The 14,503-nt window shown below is 53.0% G+C and overlaps 7 protein-coding genes across 7 annotated transcripts; 6 read left to right on the forward strand and 1 right to left on the reverse strand.

Annotated features, from left to right (window-relative positions):
- Window positions 1-222: 222 nt before the first annotated feature.
- Window positions 223-1,290, forward strand: BBBOND_0104590 (hypothetical protein, conserved; the record flags this gene model as incomplete). The annotated part of the gene is made up of 6 exons (XM_012910882.1): window positions 223-311; window positions 458-607; window positions 642-828; window positions 864-1,049; window positions 1,085-1,143; window positions 1,185-1,290. 6 exons carry the CDS (start codon window positions 223-225, stop codon window positions 1,288-1,290), a joined length of 777 nt encoding a protein of 258 aa, XP_012766336.1.
- A 100-nt stretch (window positions 1,291-1,390) lies between these two features.
- On the forward strand, window positions 1,391-1,693 carry BBBOND_0104600 (hypothetical protein; the record flags this gene model as incomplete). The annotated part of the gene is made up of 1 exon (XM_012910883.1): window positions 1,391-1,693. The coding sequence occupies one exon, from the start codon at window positions 1,391-1,393 to the stop codon at window positions 1,691-1,693; it is 303 nt and encodes a 100-aa protein (XP_012766337.1).
- A 294-nt stretch (window positions 1,694-1,987) lies between these two features.
- BBBOND_0104610 (hypothetical protein, conserved) lies at window positions 1,988-5,468 on the forward strand (the record flags this gene model as incomplete). Its single annotated transcript, XM_012910884.1, has 3 exons — window positions 1,988-5,098; window positions 5,134-5,187; window positions 5,223-5,468. 3 exons carry the CDS (start codon window positions 1,988-1,990, stop codon window positions 5,466-5,468), a joined length of 3,411 nt encoding a protein of 1,136 aa, XP_012766338.1.
- Window positions 5,469-5,709: 241 nt separating this feature from the next.
- On the forward strand, window positions 5,710-9,083 carry BBBOND_0104620 (DSHCT (NUC185) domain containing DEAD/DEAH box helicase family protein, putative; the record flags this gene model as incomplete). The annotated part of the gene is made up of 3 exons (XM_012910885.1): window positions 5,710-8,349; window positions 8,724-8,908; window positions 8,948-9,083. The coding sequence occupies 3 exons, from the start codon at window positions 5,710-5,712 to the stop codon at window positions 9,081-9,083; spliced, it is 2,961 nt and encodes a 986-aa protein (XP_012766339.1).
- Window positions 9,084-9,247: 164 nt separating this feature from the next.
- Window positions 9,248-10,367, forward strand: BBBOND_0104630 (hypothetical protein, conserved; the record flags this gene model as incomplete). Its single annotated transcript, XM_012910886.1, has 6 exons — window positions 9,248-9,495; window positions 9,520-9,631; window positions 9,669-9,767; window positions 9,835-9,997; window positions 10,033-10,153; window positions 10,238-10,367. The coding sequence occupies 6 exons, from the start codon at window positions 9,248-9,250 to the stop codon at window positions 10,365-10,367; spliced, it is 873 nt and encodes a 290-aa protein (XP_012766340.1).
- Window positions 10,368-10,564: 197 nt separating this feature from the next.
- Window positions 10,565-11,044, forward strand: BBBOND_0104640 (glycosyltransferase family protein 28, putative; the record flags this gene model as incomplete). The annotated part of the gene is made up of 1 exon (XM_012910887.1): window positions 10,565-11,044. The coding sequence occupies one exon, from the start codon at window positions 10,565-10,567 to the stop codon at window positions 11,042-11,044; it is 480 nt and encodes a 159-aa protein (XP_012766341.1).
- Window positions 11,045-11,253: 209 nt separating this feature from the next.
- On the reverse strand, window positions 11,254-12,711 carry BBBOND_0104650 (DnaJ domain containing protein, putative; the record flags this gene model as incomplete). Its single annotated transcript, XM_012910888.1, has 1 exon — window positions 11,254-12,711. The coding sequence occupies one exon, from the start codon at window positions 12,709-12,711 to the stop codon at window positions 11,254-11,256; it is 1,458 nt and encodes a 485-aa protein (XP_012766342.1).
- Between the last annotated feature and the right edge of the window lie 1,792 nt (window positions 12,712-14,503).

A 14,503-nucleotide genomic window follows, 5' to 3' on the forward strand; every position in this document is an offset into this window, starting at 1 on the left:
GGTCACGCGACCAAGGCCGGCGACATCAGGAGGCCTCACCAACGGCCGTATAGGGCACACATTAATATTTGGACACACATATGTCGTGTGTAACGTGTTTGTAGGGGAGTAAACGTGCTGTGTTGGCGATATGAGCCACCCGAAGGCTGAATAGGCTGCCGATGCCTCCGCGGCGCGGCGCGCAAGCATATCGATTACGAAGTCGGCATTACTGGCGTCAAGATGGACAACGAATGCCCGATATGCCTCGATGTTATCACTCCGCTGAGTGAAAAGAAGATGCTGGTGTCGAAGGTTTGCGATCACAAGATGTAGGTCTCCGTGCTTCATGCTGGCAACCCCGCTTATTTGGTGGCCTGTGTTCGCAGTTGTTCATGACGTTTCGATTGCGTATTCGCTAATTGCTGATCAGATGCGACGTATGTGCGGAGCGACAGCGTAGGTTAACGTCTTGAAGTCGCTCAAAGCCACCAGTATCATCCCAAGTCGGCCAGGCGCAGTGCGCCATCTGCCGGTGCCACATAAGCAGGGCTTCCTTCGCCCCGTTCGACATTACGCAGGCGTATTACAGCGCGCTCAGGGATGCGCGCAAGCGCGTTCTGCAGGTGTAAGTTCGCCGGGCGCGGAGAATACTCCAGCAGGTACAACGACACCCGAAGCAACTTCAAGGACACGCCGGAGTACAACAAGTTTCTCGAGGAGAGGGAAGAGATGATAAACACGCTGGCTGCGGGTAGGAACGACCTGCGGTGGGAGAAGGTGGAGACGGAATTGAAGAACTATGAGCGCCAACAGGCATCGCGCATATCGGAGAATATAGTAGCGCAGGTTTGAACGGCTGTGAGCGAACTCATGCAGTGTAGCAAAATGAACTGCGTAAGCGCGTCAAATACATCGTGGAAACCGAAAAGACCTTCTACGAGATGGTGGACAAGGGCGCGCCATTCAACCTGTGGAAGGTCGAAGATCTGGTCCACACCCTGCAGCGCACTCACGCCTCCTTCTTCGCCGAAGACAAGGAAGTCACCTCGTCGACAGGCGAATGCAAAGTAAGCTGATAAATGCGGATCTCCACTATCTGCAGCCTCTCAACGCCGCGATAAGAAACGACACCGACATCCCACGACGAATGCTGGCCTCCAGGTGAGCGGCGGTTGGCGAGGGAAACCGACAGACATGTGCAGGGATGAGGTTCTGGCGTGTGATATCGCAGGAGGGTACAACACAGCGCTGGTTGCGGAGCGTTGTCAGATGCAAGTGGATCTAATGCTGCTCTGGAACTTAGTATAGGTGACACGGCGATCCAGCCACTAGCGGCGTGAGATCCCACACCAAACAGACACAAAATGCAGCACGATACATACAATATACAAGCAGTTACGTAGACGCAATGACCTACATAAGCCTGGGCGAATTCGACGACTACCCCGCCGCCGAGTCGTTCACACGAGCTCCTTTGGATGAGTATAAAGGGGCCGACCATATAGAAACCGAGTGCTCTAAAACCCGGATGTGCAAAAATGTGATCGAACAATTTTGCGTACAATCATCGGCCCATCAGCTGCAATGGAAGGTTGAGAAGGTCAAAGTCGACACGCAATCCAGCACATCGCACGGAAATCAAGCAAATAAAACGCTTGCGGTTGATCCTAAAATGCTGCAACATACGGGAACGCTCTACACGTTGTGGTAGGTCCACGCCATGCAACCGTACACCTTCCTCAGCTACACACCCGCCTACTGGCCGAGAGCCTCCCCGAAAGTCCGAGCCACGGGCAAAGGTGCCATCGCAAAAACACCGCACTAACGTGAATACTTCTTACCCACTGTAGCTCTGCCATATAAAAACACGCACTGTGGAAGGCGCGATGCTGTCTAATGAGCCACGCCGGACGACAGACGCCACCGCTGCGGGCATATGTTAGCCCGAAAGCACGCAGTATCGCAAATGACGGCCTGACGCGCAACTCTGGGGGAGGGAAGAAGGATGGATATGCTAGATCAGGACTCGGAGGCGTGCCTCGAGTGGTTCCGTCCGTGGCTCGAGTCAATAGCTGCGTCCGAGTCACCGCGGTCTTCAACGTGGGACGAAAACATTCCGCACTACACAAAGCTCCAAAACGCCGCCTCCTTGAACGAGATAGCGATAGAACTGTATCACGAGATACACAAAGGCGACCTTTCTCTGCAGGAGCTCACCCAGCATATTGGACAAATAGGCGATGTGCTTAACCAAGTGGACCTCAGGCAGCTCGCCACCCAGCCGAAGTCGCGCAGTAACAAGATGCTCACGGCATTCCTCGACTCCTCTGACATATCGGATGCGCTGCAGGAGTGCCACCAGCAGGATTCTTACGCGTACGTATACCTGCTGGTGAGGCTGCTGTACGAGGTGTTGCTGTACACCAAGTCAACTTCCGTGAGACTCTTCTGTTTCTATCAAATCGTAAGGAACACGAAGGTCATGCGTATTCTCTTCGGGCTCTTCACGCGTGAAGTTTGCATAAGGGGTGCGGAGGGGTACGTTGAGGGCAAAACTCCCGCCGTGGTTGACGCGCTCGACACCATAGGGCAGCTGCCCCGGCAATTCTCTGTCAACGTGATGGACACTATACTTATGCAAATGCTGGAGGCGCACGATATAAACCTTAAGGTATGTGGGTTCGAACTGCTGAAGCTTTGTCCACGCATCGTTGCCTGTAATCCGCAGCTGCTGGGCGAGCTTCGGGACGCGCTGGTCGGGCCTGTTGATGATTTCGCCACCAAATCTGCCGTAGCGCTGATCGGTGTGCTGGAATACGTCCCAAAGGAGGTTGCGCAGATATTTTTGAGATGCAGCCACGAGCACACTCTTGCGGTAGAGTGCAGCCCCCAACGGGTACAGTCATTTTGCTGCGTCGCGCTTGGGTGCCGTCTTCAACCACTCTACAAAACGGCGTTTCGCATGTGTTGGAACATCTGGATCCACATCGAATCGTGTAGGGAGCAGCGGCAGACGTCGGAGACGCTTATCGTTCGTGAATCGCAATTCTACTTGATGCTGACCAGCACGATTCTCTGTCTGGACCGTCCAGATTTGGAGATGCGACAGAGACGAAGGCTGGAGTCGCTTTTTTACGACCAGAGGGAACGGGAATCCGGCATGGAAGTGGCACTCTGTCTCAACCTACTCTACAAACACTACGCAGATGTCAAAGAGCTAACCAAGCTATGTAAAATGGAAGTCAAAGGGACCAACGTTTATAAGGATATGAACTGTATTCTATTCAAGATGATCATTCGGCAGTTCAAGGAAAGTAAGAGCTCGAAGACATTCGTGAACGCTGTTGCCCTATTCGAGTCTTTGGTGTTCACAGACGCCGCCAACATTAAACTGCTACGTGATATCAAAGACGCGTTCAAGCATTTGAAGGCAAACTATTCGGAGTACATGCTACGCATCTTGCGAGTAGCTGCCACGCAGTACCCCGCCCTCACCGGCGAACTGAGTTACCTCCAAACGATAGTCTTGCGGATGATGGCAAACATCATCAAAATGTGCTACGTCGTCGAACCACAAAAGTTGGCCAGAATGATGCCCGAAATCAAGGAAGTTGTTGAACTCACCGATCTGAGGTTCCTCTTCAAGCCGCTGCTCTCTACGGAAGATTTCGGTACATTGGACGACGGACTAACGGCGACGCAGGTGAACCTTTGGGTGGGCACCTTGTACGACTTGACCCACATAAAGCCTCCAAAGATACACAACTTCGTAACTGTGCCTGTGACCATCGATTTGTTGACAGGGAAGCTGAGAAACGTCGGTGAGACGGGTCCGGTGAGGGTCACCGTCATAACGAAAAAGGACGGCTTCAACTCCAGCGTACTGCATGGGCACGTTCGCTCGTTGTTTGTAGATGGCTTTGAAAGAATCGGCAGCGGGGGTGTAATGGGTCTGGCAATAAACCTCGCCTTGAGGCTTGGGTTATATGACGAAGCGGCAAACTATCTCAGGCAGCTGGAGCTGTGGACGAGCGAAACGCTGCTGTGGTTTCATGCGCTGCACTTATACGCCAAAGCGGAGATAGAATCCGACGAAATCAAAGCCGTGCAGCTGCGAGTGCAGTGCTTGGATGCCTTGGAGACATACAGTCACCAGTGCACTTCGTGGGCAGTGGGCGATTCCAAAAACGATGTGATGGCACCGGAACTGAATTACAACGTCCCGGGCCTAGTGACACACGTTTGGTGTGTCCTCAGACTTGTGTTTCAGGTGGCTGTCGGCCACCTGCAGCAAGCGCTAAACGAAAGCCCCTATGGCCCAACAGCACTGGCACCCGTGTTCGTCGGATTATTCGGTCACTTCAAGACGCTCAGATGGGCATTCCGAGATCTATGTTGCGAAACCACACACATTTTACAGGTCTACGAGGGTCTCTGCATCCTGCTCCACGCCATCTGCTCGGTGGAACCGGCGCCGGAGGTTAAAAAGGAGGAAGCCGGAAGTCAAAATCCGGAGGACTCACAACACAACACAGATCCGGATGAAGCACTGAGGAACTACATAACGAACCTATTCTCCGAAGACGATGTCCACATGCCCGAAACCTTCGCAATTGTGGAACTTATCGACCCGGCGATACGGGCTCAACTCTATGCGGCGCCCGCCATAATGGCGGCCCACAAAACCCTCATCGGCGCTGTGACGAAACCATGCAGCGACGTCGCTGCGGCGAAGGTGGAACCGGCGGTGCCACAGGTGATGCCAACACACGTGTCTCAGCTGTCCCTCGAGAGCGTCCTGAAAGAGTTCGTCCTGTTCTCTCGTGTGCGCACCAACAAAGAGAAAAACAGCACTAGGAAATCGACCGTTTCCGATGATTCTAACGCGGTTGCGGCAACGCAGTGCGACGCATTCGTCTCATACTTGTCGAGGGATATGGACCCCCTGGCGCCGTTGCTACTTCTTGCCAAGACGTGCGACACACATAACAAGAACGCAAAGGCTGTTGAGGAGCTGCTGAAAGCTATAAGAGCCCTCCAGCTGCCAATGCCGGTGGGGGTCATCAAAACGTTCCCCCTCCCCTTCGCGGCCTTGACAGCACTGGTGGTATACGAGGTAGGTCAGAACACCGTCATTATATTGTTACGCAGCAACGTTCCGGCGACGGCCCAGCGGCCGTACACATACAAGGGTCAATGCGTAACGTAGGTGTGAACGTAGTGGAGTAACAACGCTGCAGTGTGCTTGCCGGGTGGCGTGGATCAAGATAAAGCTCGAGGTGCTCGACGATGGTGCCAGCAGCCCCGTGATATTTAGAAAAAGGTTCAAAATGCATCGCAACGTTATAGACAAGTATGTACACCTGTACTTGGATCTACAATACGTCGAAGCGCTCAGCTTCAGCTGTCTGCCGCTGAACAGTGGCGGCTACCCCTGCGGCGTGCCCACACATTTCAGGCCGACGTTGCGGGAGATACCTACCTGATTCCAGGCACCCACACACTGTTCCAGTAATGTATCGCAAACACATCGCTACGATCCCTATGATATAGAGCGGCAGCCGTAGGAATCACGTTAGTACCGTCCGGGGCAGCAAATAGAATCACCTACGATGACAGAGGCGTGGATACGAGATTTATAGCGGAACACATCATCGGCAGGAATATAGCTGGTGAGCAGGCGAACTGTCCTTCCACCGATTGCGCGCGGCGATAGCTGAAGACAAGATGGATGACGCGCTGAGTATGTTCGACGCCTTCGCGGCCGCTACCACCAACAAGGTCTCCGACTATGAAAACGAGGGGTTCGCCAAGGCTCCAAAGTTCGTGGATGCTGCCCAGCACCGGCTGGCTGCGCAGGTCGTCCTGGAGAAGCTTCCCGGTGGCAAGAACTGCACTCACCATAGGCTGAAGCCAGCGAACTATGAGATCCCGGATCAGCCCACGGGGGAGCCTGCGCGCACGTATCCCTTCACGCTTGACGAGTTCCAGAAGAAGTCCATTGACTGTCTGGAGCGAGGGGAAAGTGTCCTTGTCTGTGCCCACACCTCCGCCGGAAAGACGGCCGTGGCCGAGTACGCCATTGCAATGGGCCTCCGCGACAAGAGGCGCATCATATACACGAGCCCTATCAAGGCCCTGAGCAACCAGAAGTACCGGAACTTGTGCGACGAGTTCGTCGACGTCGGGCTGATGACGGGAGACGTGACGCTGAACCCCGACGCCTCCGTCATGGTCATGACCACCGAGATTCTGAGGTCCATGTTGTACAGAGGCAGCGAAATCGTGCAGGAAATGAAGTGGGTTATTTTCGACGAGGTGCACTACATGCGCGACGCCGAAAGAGGTGTCGTCTGGGAGGAGACCATCATCCTCATACCCCAAAAGGTGCACCTGGTGTTCCTGTCAGCAACGATACCCAATTCTATCGAGTTCGCCGAGTGGATCTGCAGAATCAAGAACATGCCGTGCAACGTCATTTCCACGGATTACCGTCCCACTCCTCTGCAGCACTACATATATGCGCCGCAGTCAAACGGGGTCTACCTCGTCGTGGATGATTCTGGCAGGTTCAGGCAGGATGCGTTCCTGAAAGCTGTAAGCACGCTGGACTCCGTGGAGGAGGGCAGGCGCAAAAGGGGCCGCAACACGAAGGACATCGAGTCGGTCGTTGCCATGTGCCACGAGAAAAAATTCACGCCGGTAATCGTGTTCGCCTTCTCCAAAGCCGAGTGCGAGGCTAATGCGACGGCTATCAGGACTCTCGACATGACTGACGAGGCGGAGAAGAACCTCATCACCGAAATATACCAAAATGCAATGGCGACCCTTGCCGATGACGACCGGACGTTGCCGCAGGCGGTATTCATGCTACCGCTGCTCAGGAAGGGGGTGGGCATTCACCACGGAGGGCTGCTGCCGATTATAAAGGAGATCATAGAAATTCTGTTCCAAGAGGGCCTTATCAAGGTTCTCTTCAGCACTGAAACGTTCTCCATGGGGGTCAACATGCCGGCGAGATGCGTTGTGTTCACCAGTCTCAACAAGTGGGATGGCCAGACCAACCGGCTCATCACGTCTGGCGAGTACATTCAGATGGCCGGGCGTGCAGGCAGGCGCGGTCTGGATGAGCATGGGCTGGTCATTATCATGATGGAGAAGGGGATAAAGCCCGAGGAAGCTAAATCCATATTCATGGGAAAGGCCAATAGGTTGGACAGCTCGTTCCACTTGGGCTACAATATGCTGCTGAACCTCATCCGCATCGAAAACACCACGCCGGAGTTTCTGATCGAACGGTCGTTCCTGCAGTTCCAGAGGGACACCAACGCAAGAAGCTACCAGAGGGAGCTCTTAGCCGTGAGGAAGGAAATGGAGGAAAAGAAGGCGTTGCTGAGGCATGAGGACCTGCTGGAACTCACAAACGTCCACGCATTGCGCAAGGAAATAGCCGACAAAAAGGACGCCGTCGGCCGCCTCGTCTCCAAAGATTTGCGGATGCTGAACTTCCTGAATTTCGGCCGGCTGGTGAAGCTCGAGAATGAGGGCCACGTCTGGGAATGGGGCATAGTGTTCGCGACGCCCAAGGTCAAGGTAAACAGGAGCACCTACGAAAAGCAGAAGTTCTACATTGTGGACTGTTTGGTTCTGTGCGATCGTGCAAGCGTCAGCGGGAACAAAAGGGAGGCGCCATTGCCGACGTCAGATGTCGCCGACGGCCTGTTCGTCGTAGTGCCGTTCTCGATAGACTGCGTCAAGGAAATAAGCCAAATAAGGATGCAGGTGCAGCAGGACTTCAGGGTCAACAGCGAACTTTCCCAAATGCACATGCGAGCGAAATACACACAGCTCCTGGAGTACCTGAAGACACTGCCGTCGGTGCCGATGTTGGACCCCGTGGAACACATCAAAATCGACACCCCCGAGATGAAGGGGCTGCTCAGCCAAATCACCGACCTCGAAAAACGTCTGAGTGGCTGCAAGGTGCTCGCCAGCGGCGACTATGAAACGAAGTACAATCTGTTCATGGACTACGTTAAGAGCCAAACCAAGGAAAGGGAAGTGCTGCGCCAGATCGAGATGTCCAATCAAATCGTCATGAAGGAGGATTTGCGACACATGAAGGCGGTGCTGAAAGAGCTCAACTATGTTGATGAAAACGGCGTCGTCACGATAAAGGGTAACGTCGCGTGCGAAATTAACGCAACAGACGAGCTGGTTGTAGCGGAAATGTTTTTGCGAAACTTTTTCGAAAACATGGAGCCCGAGTACATCTGTGCCTCCCTTAGCTGTCTCGTCGTTGACGAAAAGAAGGAGGACAAGCTGCCGAGCGATCTAAAGCTTGTGGAAGCATTCAAGAAGATTCAGGTGAGTTTGGTGATGTATATGTGAATGATCTAGTGGAGCGTGACATCGGTCTCGCGGGACACGTATTACAACGTGCTCTCATTTGCAGCGTTGAATCGTAAACGCGTTCACAACAACGTTGGGTTTGCATATGTTCATTGGAATGTTTTTACTTTTGAGTGCGTGCAAGTTGATTGGTATGTGCTAAATGCGTCAGTATGACGTGACCTGGTTTTTCCCCTAGAACAGGCGACTGTTGTTCACAGTGTTCTCGTCTTATCAGTTATTTCGTTTGTCCACGTGAGTGTTGGAGTTTTGCATACCAAACTTTGCTTTTAATGCGCTCGTGGTGTCTGAGCATCATGCTGTTCGTTCGCTTCTCATGATTGGCACAGGAAATAGCTCGTGAAATCGCGACAGTAATGGCAGCAAAGCATCTGGATGTGAACGTCGAGGATTTCGTAAAGAAATTCAAGCCGGCTATGATGACGGTGGTCCTCAGGTGGGCGAAGGGGCACTCGTTCACCGAGGTGATGGCGGAATCGAACCTGTTCGAGGGTTCAGTCATCCGATGCGTGAGGTGGGTTCAGCACCGTCGGGGTTCATAATATCGGCGCAGGCGTCTGGAGGAGCTGCTGAGGCAGCTGGCATGTACTTCGCGTAACATAGGCAACCTGCAGATGGAGCAGACGTTCGTGACGTGCATCAAGAAATTAAAGAAAGGCATCATTTTCACGTCGTCACTATATTTGTAACCTTTTATCACCTTAGACTTGCCCATTGGCCGACCTTCCACCGAATGTGTAGCCGCGCGGTGCGCGAGATCCAACCCATCGTGGCGCGACAGTAGCGGCAGCCTTCCACGCAGTAACGACGCTGGTATCAAACGGATCACTCTGGTTATATCTAACGGTTCAAAATGGATGAGATGCGGGCGCAGTGGGAAGCCCTAATGGGCAACCTGGAGAATCCCGCCGACCCCAAGGAAACGAAAAGCTTCGAAGACAAGGATGTATGCAAGATGTACCTGGTCGGACTGTGTCCGCACGACCTTTTCGAGAACACGGTAGGCGCCTGTCTGCCGATACTAACGCCCTGCAGAAGCATTACATCGGTCCGTGCGCGCTGCTCCACTGTGACGAGCTGCGAGCGAAGTAAGCACATCCTGTTGCTATCCATCACGCGACGCAGGTACCTGGAGCAGAGGAAGACGCGCTACTACAATTATGAGGCCGAGACCCTGCGATTCATCATACCGCTCATCGAGGATTGCGATCGTCGAGTGCAGAGGGGACGCGTGAGGGTAAATCTATCGCCCCGTAGCATATCAGTGTATTCAGGCCGAGGATGACGTCGCCTGTAAGCAAACGACGCTCGACGATGCAACCATCGCGGAAGCCAAGCGCATCGATGCGGAGATTGAAAAGAAAATGAAAATCGTAAGCTGACAACCTTTACATGATTACGTTGTGTTGTCACAGTATTTGCACGTTAACAATGGTGTAGGCTAACGAGCTGGGGGAGAAGGGAGAGGTCGAAGAATCCTTCAAGCTGCTGGAGGAGGCTGAGCTGCTTAAGAAAAACAAGCTGGAGATGCTCGAAAAGGCGGGAGAGACTTCTTACCAGTCGCGCATCAAGCCATGCGACATTTGCGGGGCGTTGCTATCAGGTGGGTACCCGACAAAAAAATCTAACCCGCCGCAGCGACCGACACCGACCGCCGCTTAACTGAACACTACAGTGGTAAAATTCACGTGAGCTACCAGAAACTGCGCGACATGTCGAAGTTTTTGACGGAGTACATAAAAGAGCACAAGCCCGACAGGTATGCGACAACAGCCACCCCGTTCAATTGCCGAAGGAGCAGCCAAAACACGGACCGCAGTTCAAGCCGCTCGTACGGAAACAGGAGGCCGCCAAATCGTACGCATAGCCGTTCCTCTCGTTCACAAAGCCCTAGCAGCAGTCGCAGCGGCAACAGTGGGAGGGGACGTCGGCACCGCAGCCGGTCCAGGGACAGGTACAGCAGGAGGCGGTGACGGGCTAGGGTCCCCAGCTGGTACCAACAGTTCCAATCTCATTATAACTTCATACTTGGATGGTTGGCGCGAAATCGGACAAGCTGTAATCGCGGGAACTTCTTGCGTCGGCGCCGGTGCATTACGACACCACCGCTGCTGTGCGGCGGCGACGGTCGCAGGCGCAAAAGACTGACCCATCAGATCGCGATGCCGGTATGCGTCGTCAGGTGCTCGTGACTGTGGGCACCACCTGTTTCGACGGGCTCATCGAGGCCGTAGACAACGTCGAGACGCAGCTAGAGCTGAAGCGACTTGGATACACCCACATCTACTACCAAATAGGGCGCTCGTCGAGGGTTATACAACAGAATATTTTGGTAACGCGGTCAGTGAGGTTTGAAGAGGATTTTGTTGAGCGTTTGCGGGAAAGCGAGCTCGTTATTTCACACATGGGAGCGGGCACTATCATTGACATCTTCCGCTTGAAAAAGAAGGCCATTTTCGTCCCAAACAACAATGTGGCTGACAACCACCAGATGCAACTGTTCGGCGTGATGGACGGGCGCCATGTGGCCGCACTGGACACTCTGCGGAGTAGGCTGTCCACGGCAACAGAAACGCCGGGCGACTTCTTCGGCAGGCTGCTACCAGCAGTACCGCTGAATGAGGTCGTCGAGCGTACCATGTCGCTGTAAAATTTGTTGCAGCAGTTGCCGGTGCCCACGCGTGGGCAGGCACAGCAGTGTTAGCGTAGTAGTCCAGTGAAAAAACACGGCCGAGCCACTAATGAAATCGATACAATTGGCAATCTAAAGCAGCATAATACATAAGAATTTAACAACATGTATAGCCAGCCCGTCGACAGAAGCCGCATCACAGGGTTTATGGGCTACACTAGTTGCCGTCACGCCTCATTCTTTTTGACCCTCGCCTTTTCGAGTGCGTCTAACAGTCGCTTGGATACGTCTTGAGTTTCGGGAGCTTGAATGCGGTATCGTCTCGCGGTTTCCTGCATGTACCGGCCCAGCGTCACCAACGCGCGGGCACGCTCCAGACGCTGCTCTACAGAGACATCGCAATCCTTGCAGCACTTTGTGGCGGCGGATCGCACGGTGTTCTCAACATCATATAACACTATCGAGAGGACGTTTTCCACGATGTTCGTCAGCTGGTCCAGCGCCTCGTGTTGGTCCTGGCCAGTCTTCATGTCCTTCACCAGCATCGCCACGTTCACCACGGACTTGGCCATGCTCCAGGTGTTGCCCAGGGTGCGGCCGGCCGCCTGCACGTTCACAACGGTCGTCCCGATGCCCCAAAGTGTAGTGGCATCAGCTACGAAATAGTCACCACAGTTCTCGTACACCCAACCGATAGAGTCCACCAAAGCGTCACTGAAGGCACCGGAGCACAACTTATCCAAGTCTTCACGCAATTCCTGGCTTATTTCACCGCCCCTGACTTCGTTGTCCAGCCTCTTAGCCAACTTAACAGCCAACGACACCTCTCGGTAAGTTTGCTCCACCTCCATTTCGTTGCTCATGTTCTTTGGACGGCTACCGTTGCCGGTGACATGCTTGAGCAGATGCGCAATCTTCAGGGTGCCTATATAATCCACCAGGGCCTCCGAACCGTAAAGCAGCATGAAGAAAAGCGATGCGTCCATGGTTGGGAAGTCGTACTCTCCCGTGTTACCCTGGCTATCGTAGCGCTGACGCGTGGCGTCGTCGAAGAGTATCTGATACGCCTCTCCGATCTCCTGGAACTTTCGTTTTGCATCCTCATCGTTCGGGTTTTTGTCGGGGTGGTATTTGAGCGCAAGCTTGTAGTACGCCTGCTTGATCTTAGACTTGGACGCAGTGCACTCCACGCCCAAACGATCGTACATGGTCATGTCCACCACCGTGGAGCTGGGAGTGTAACCAGCATCCTCTTCACTTGACCCGCTACCGGAAGACGTGTTAGCATTGTCCGTTTGCTGGCACATACGATTCCTCGTCTCAGTAGTTTCAGCCTCCTCCTTGGAGAGCGAATAGTAGGTATCGCGCTCCCCCCACTGCAGCATATTGGCAAGCTGCGCCGTGTTGTTGACAACCATGTCCACAAATCCGCTGCCGAACCAACTGGATTCCTCATCGTGCTTGCGATTGGATGAACTGTCCTCCAACGGCCTTGGGAAGCTATCGTTAAACATTTTGTATAGATTTCTTGCACCGTACATGCGATTAATCCCTCTGGTAGCGAGGCCGGTTCCCCGCTTGGCGGTATCGTTTGCCTGCCCTACGCAACAACCAGCTTGTTCATCCAACGTCAAACGGTGCCCAGAATCAAATCCGCAGCACCAGTACGCTACGGGGTTGCACATGTGCCGGCCGATTCCATGGCACCGAATACGGGTCGAACGTGTGCAACGCGCCCGAACAGTAAGTTCCGACGGGGTATCTTACGCTTGCGTTGGGCTGTCAAAGTTATCAGCGGGGCGAAACGGCTGCGGCGATGTGTATGCGTAAGGAGCAAGGACACCCTTTAAAGACCGGGATACCATACAAATAGAGCCCTGCGTCTGGCAGGCACTCGCTGCGTTATACTAGTAATGCCCCAAAACTACTATTTGTAGCGGTACGTCGGTTGGCTTTAACAAAGCGCAACACACTCGCACATCTACACACCAGCACGGCTCTAGCACGAGGCGTGACCGTTATGCCGAGTACAAGTTAACCAGCTGGCGGCAACCAAAATTAGCCGTGAGATTATGTTAATACGTTGCGGCAGCTGGGAGGGCTGTCGAAGAGGTGCATTGCGCTTACCGCCGACCAGCGCTTCAAATCTGTCGCAGGCAGAACCACTACTACGCTGTGTCGTCAATCGTGCACATCAATTTTATATTGACGCGTGTACAAGCGCTGTTCACGATATACAACGCACGATCGTGTAAGCTTCGCAAAATATCAATCGGATAAAAACATCAAAGAGTTTAACAAGGTGACATTTTTGCCGTCGAAATTCTGTGTTAAATATGAGTTCCGTGACGCAATTCACCACATCGTGTACGCAGAATCGTGAAACAGGGCTAAAACTCTCCGAGCGTTGTGGAGTGGCCACCTGACACACTACCGTACGACATCAGACGGTAGAGAACGCCTAGTGCAGTTGTATTCTTTCACGTGTCTTGCGTGAATTCAATTTACGTAGTAGTTCCACAAATAGTCGAGGAGCGAAACAGTTCTCGTACAACACAAGAATGCGGCCCCCGTCATTTCCGTGCCTTGTTCTTCGACGCCGTTAGCGCGTGGAAGAATAAGGGGCTCAAATGAAAGTTGGTTGCTAACTACCAACTGTTCTGTCGTTTTACGGGAACCTCTTTGGGACAGCACTTGTAACGGGCTTCGCCAACTTTAGCTCGGGTCACCTTTTCGCAACGCAATTGAACAGCGTGTCGCGAATATACACGGTTTTACAACACACTGTTTTACGTTGTGGCTATTTAGGTGTCATTGCGGTGATTCCTCTGCCTGCCTGAGCACTCAGACCGTTACTATCACGACCATCTGCCACATAACATGAATGATTTCAGCTACTAAATTTTCCTTTTTTGGTGTCAGGTGCATTTTGCAAAGCGTTGAATAGGAACCTATTGGGCACGTTTCGAGCCATAAATATCGCAGCCGTCGCCAGATATCGCCATATATACAGGCGTCAACCAGCTGATCTGGGCTGCACAGACAAAAATCATCGGACGTAACGGTGACATTCGCTGCAATCAAAAAACAAGCTCACCAGCATGTAAAAACGTTTTCCTAACGGCATATTGAGGCGCAATAAGGGTCAGCACTACAGAGAGGGGCAATTTCACATCCCGCAATTGTTTGCTGGGAGGCGAGGAATATTCCTGTTGGCGTCATACGTGCAGATAACCTGCTAATACGGCGCTCATTTCACGCCCATAAACGTCTGAATGTACATTTTATGGGCCGTAAATGCCTAATGGACACAGGAAGCAAGCCTTAGGTGCACATAAAAGGAGTCGATACTAGAACCAGTCGCGGAGCCAACTGATGTATAGACTCTCCAGATGAGTTTACTGTAATTTTAGTCAACCAAGTCGCTATTCATGGTTGACAAAGGCTGCATTTCGCAGGCTATTGCATAGGTTCCGC

The sequence above is a fragment of the Babesia bigemina genome, assembly GCF_000981445.1.
Source record: "Babesia bigemina genome assembly Bbig001, chromosome : I".
In the NCBI taxonomy this organism is placed as follows: domain Eukaryota; phylum Apicomplexa; class Aconoidasida; order Piroplasmida; family Babesiidae; genus Babesia; species Babesia bigemina.